This window comes from Melanotaenia boesemani, chromosome 1 (genome assembly GCF_017639745.1).
Source record: "Melanotaenia boesemani isolate fMelBoe1 chromosome 1, fMelBoe1.pri, whole genome shotgun sequence".
Taxonomy (NCBI): Eukaryota; Metazoa; Chordata; class Actinopteri; order Atheriniformes; family Melanotaeniidae; genus Melanotaenia; species Melanotaenia boesemani.
Genome location: NC_055682.1, coordinates 3,900,628 through 3,905,104, shown reverse-complemented (window position 1 = coordinate 3,905,104; position 4,477 = coordinate 3,900,628). Strand labels below are relative to the sequence as shown.

Sequence of the window (4,477 nt, the reverse complement as noted above, 5' to 3'; positions counted from 1 at the left end):
GCCGTTGGAGTCCAGTGAACTCATCGTCATGTTCTAGAAAGCAGGTGGAGATGATCTGAGCTTTGTGACATGGTGCATTATCCTGCTGGAAGTAGCATCAGAAGATGCTCCACTGTGGTCATAAAGGGATGGACATGGTCAGCAACAATACTCAGGTAGGCTGTGCTGGTTAAACCAGGCCACGTTGGTACTACGGGCCCAAAGTGGACCAAGAAAATCTCCCCCCACCATTACACCAGCAGCAGCCTGAAGTGTGGCTGCTAACGTGACTCATGAGTGAATTTACAATTTCATATAAGAGTCCTAATTTTTATAAAGATTGTCTCAGGAAGTGTCCAATCCTGCAAGAAAGTATGTCCTACAACAATAAATGTGAGACATTTTGAGATGATAAAGTGGCCACAAAGATTTAAGACAACAACATGCTAGCAAGACGAAGCTATAAAGCGACTCGTCAGCGTACTTTGGGCCTAGAGAGATGATATCATCCAGTTAAAGATGGCATAATCAGCTCAGTGATGTTTGGGAAACACTCAATTTGTCTCAAAGTCCACGTCTGGGACCAGAAGCCCTCCTGGATATTTACTAGAACAGCTTTTGTGAAGTTAATATAACTTTCCAACACATGACCCAAAATCACAGCATGAATTTCATGCAAATCCGTAAATAAGCATGACGGAGAAACGAGGGAAGCACGTTTCCTTCGTGGAGGTAAATGTTTTATAAAAAGGTAACCAACACCACGTCGAAGCAGATGTTTCTGAGTTAAAAATGAGTTCATACCATGTTTAAGGTATTTGGAAAGTGAAGGAAATCCTCACCTTCCCAACACATTAAAAAAAAACGGCCTCATCCCCTGCAGATTTGTACCCGTCCTTGTTATGCAAGCTCATATTATCCCCATGACTCATTCGACTATCTCTGATCAGACCAGCTGCTGCACCACGTTCGCTTCGGTGCTGATGTGTTTCATCTACTTTGTCTTTATATTTGTGTTTGAACATTGTCTTTAACAAATAAATACATATAAACATAAAGATGAAGATGTGGACCATCAGCCATTTAAATGTTTACATCATCTTTCTCTGATGTCCGTCCTGCTGAGAATCTTCCACTTGTCTTGAACTAATGAGGATTACTCATAAACCGGGAGCTTAAATCCGTCTCAGCCTGGGGAGGCTGATCCGTGCAGGTGTATATAAACAGGTGTTGAGCTGCTGAACAGGAAAAGAGAAACTGCAAGAAGAAAGAAGAATCCTTCTTTGTCCTGCAGCTGCTTTTTGTTTTCCTCTCTGCAAAGAGAAATTTCCCAGACAATCCGTCTACCAGCAAAACAAGTAAGCTTGATTTAAATCTTTACAGACTCATTATTTATAGTATATTTGACTTAGTTTTGTTTTGGCTTTTCTTATTTTACAGGGTTAAATAAATAACTGGCTCAGGTTTCATATGGTGTGAAACATAATTCTGCCTGATATTCATACACTGATGTTAGTTTAACATCTAAAAATGCAGCACATGCAAACTTTAACTGAAAATATCCTTCATTTCTTAATGTTAATCTTTCAGATTTGTCTAAATCTGCTCTGCTGCTTCTCAGATTCATTCCTGTACATGTCATTCATATTTTCCAAGTAATTTAAAAACAGATATGTGACTTATTTTTTTATTTTTTGGTGAATTGTGACTTTAACTTCTCTTTAGATTGTTGAATCTTTCCTCTGTAGATGCAGACATTGCATAGATGTTTTTTGTATTTTCTTGAATATATTATTGAAGATATTTTATAACATAACATAATAATCAACCAGTTATCAGTTCCGATCTGCTGGAGGTGACAAACTTTATGCAGGATCTACAGCTAAAACAGTTGAATCCTCTCTCTGAACTTATCATATTCACAAACATACATGCATCACATGCAGCAGGGGAGCATAATGTGTCAGAAGTCAGAACAGATTTTTCTTTCTTTGTGATCCAAAGTTTTCAAGATGAATTCAACAACGATGACATCTGAAGGAGCCAAGCCAGCTCCCCCCGAGCTCCAGCAGAACAACAGCAGACAGTTTAAGAGCAAAGCTCCCAAACGTGGACAGAAGGGGTGAGATGGATTTTTATTTTATCCTCACACATCATAAAATTCACCAAACAGAAGAATATCTCATTTCTTGGGTTTATTCTTTCTCTTAAACAGTATCAACAGCCATGACGGAGGGATGGAGGGGCTTGAGGGTGAGTATGAATTCCTTCTCAGACTTAAGCGCCTCCATGTTGAAGCGCTGCTCATGTTTGGTTTCTCTGCCTGCAGAGTCTGCGGTGGTCTGCCCCTGGGAGGAGTTTGAAGACATAGAACTGAATGATGTGGCTCAGTTTGGAACCGCCTAGAGCCGACAGATGGGACGGTGGGGGCTGGGTCTTCCTCGTTTCTAGGACTGTGTTATCTGTGCTATCCCCTCTTTTCATAACCAGCTTCTTCCACAACTAGACTGAGCAGAAAAAAATGTGTTATATCAGCGATGCATCACAGGCAGATTTGTAAAACGTGACCTCTTTTTATTTTATAAAGTTTTATAAAACTTTTCAGGAATGACAATAAAAATGGTTGAACTGTCATTATTTGTCGTGCCCGGCTTTATTTGATCACAGATCTATAAATCACTAATAATGTACAGAAAGAAATAGATTATATTCTGTTGAGTTCTTTCTATGAACATCAACGTGAACCTACAAATCAGGACAGAACTACCTCTTTCAGCATCATGTTTCTGTCTCTGAAGTTTTTATCCTTGTGGCTGATTTGTGCAGAAGATTCAGCAGAATCACTAGTCAGTGTGTTAGTGGTACATTAAGTTATGTTACCTGTCATTTAGAGAGTTTTACATGGAGACGCTGGAAGGAAATATACTCACGTTCATGCATAACTAAGTCGTACTTGGCTGGATTACTAATAGTGAAAAGGAGACTATACATAAAAAGTGATACTGAGACTGTGGCCACGAGATAAAAGAAGAGTTCAGTGATGGCTATAGACACATGAAGCATGGATTATTTTTAATGGACTTAATTTGATTTCAGTCTTGGGATGAATTATAATGATGGAGCTTGCTGGGGTTCCCTAACAGAACAGTTTGCTACAAACAACAGACGTGGCAGCAGATGTACTTTTAGAGGTGGCTCCACCACATCATTGTTCCCACAAACTACAAGTCCCACATGAACGGGCACTAGGCCATCTACTGCATTAGTGGTTCTCAAAGTGGGGGTCCAGCCCCCCATGGCATCATGAGATTAATTCAGGGGGTTGCCAGAGAATTTTTACCAAGACTGTCAAATTTAAACCATGAATGAAGAGTTAAGTCTTTGAAATTAGCACCGTCATTTTTTAAACATTCACACATAAACAACAAAGTTGGTAAACATGTTATATTAAAAATCTGAATTATCTCTACAAGTGAAGCTGATTTGGGCATGTAGGCACCTTGTCACAGCAGTGAACCACTTTATCCTCTTTATTTATGAAAATTCTGACAGTTTTCCAGCCTTACATTTTTAGCAGAGGTGTCAAACTCCGGTCCTCGAGGGCTGGTATAATGCAGGTTTTCATTGTTTCCCTGATCCAACACACCTCACTGAAATTAATGGGTTGTTGTGAAGAAGTTGACAAGAAGCTGTTGGATCCATTTGATTTTATTCAGGTGTGTTGAATCGGAGTTTGACACCCCTGATTTAGAGGATGTTGCAAGATGAGCCATTAATCACTAAGTTGTCATTTGGGGTAACGAACACCAACATATGTTATTTTGGTGGCTGTGGTTAAAAAAGTTTAATAATATAATATAATATTATATTAAGATGGCCTGTAACAATGATATCCTTGTCATAATTAGTAAGAAACCCTTTGAGTCCTGTGCCTGTTATTTAGGCCTCTGAGTATATTTCTGCAACAACAAGGTCTGTTTGAACACTTTGAGTCACAGTAAAGGGAAAACTTGTGAGATTTTTTGAGGTGTATGTGTTACTGGCGAAGAAGAAATTAAACTGGCACAAAGCTAAAGTGAAGTTATCCGCCCCTTCGGCCTAACTTCAGCATATATTAAAACTACACATTAAGGTCATGTTATGTACAGCAGCAGGACTGTTCTTTACTTTCAACGCTGGTTTAAAAATGTTTAAACATCACATAAAAAGCGGCCAGAGTGGATGCAGTTTATACACATTTCCAAACGATCACTGCAGGGTGGACTGTGGGAGGCAGCTGGAAAACCCACAGAAAACCCACGTATACACAACTCCACAGAGAAAGGCCCGACTCGAACCCCCGGCTAAAACATGAACCAGGAACCTTCCGACCGGGAGGTGACAGTGTTAACCACCACATCACCCTGCAGCCCAGGAGGTCTATATCTAAGACTTCAAAAACCCCTTAAAAATCATCTTCTACTCAACGTTTTACATGACCGGTATATGCCCATAACCT

At 39.8% G+C, this 4,477-nt stretch overlaps 1 protein-coding gene across 1 annotated transcript; it reads left to right on the top strand.

Annotated features, from left to right (window-relative positions):
• Positions 1–1,256: 1,256 nt before the first annotated feature.
• LOC121643586 (retinal cone rhodopsin-sensitive cGMP 3',5'-cyclic phosphodiesterase subunit gamma-like) lies at positions 1,257–2,598 on the top strand. Its single transcript, XM_041991094.1, has 4 exons — positions 1,257–1,337; positions 1,984–2,101; positions 2,195–2,232; positions 2,309–2,598. Exons 2-4 carry the CDS (start codon positions 1,992–1,994, stop codon positions 2,383–2,385), a joined length of 225 nt encoding a protein of 74 aa, XP_041847028.1. The 5' UTR covers positions 1,257–1,337; positions 1,984–1,991; the 3' UTR covers positions 2,386–2,598.
• The last annotated feature ends 1,879 nt before the right edge of the window (positions 2,599–4,477 follow it).

Coding starts and splice junctions, on each gene's coding strand:
- LOC121643586 (XM_041991094.1), top strand. CDS start 1,992: ATGAATTCAACAACGATGACATCTGAAGGAGCCAAGCCAGCTCCCCCC. Junction 2,102..2,194: donor CCCAAACGTGGACAGAAGGG/GTGAGATGGATT, acceptor TCTCTTAAACAG/TATCAACAGCCATGACGGAG. Junction 2,233..2,308: donor AGGGATGGAGGGGCTTGAGG/GTGAGTATGAAT, acceptor CTCTGCCTGCAG/AGTCTGCGGTGGTCTGCCCC.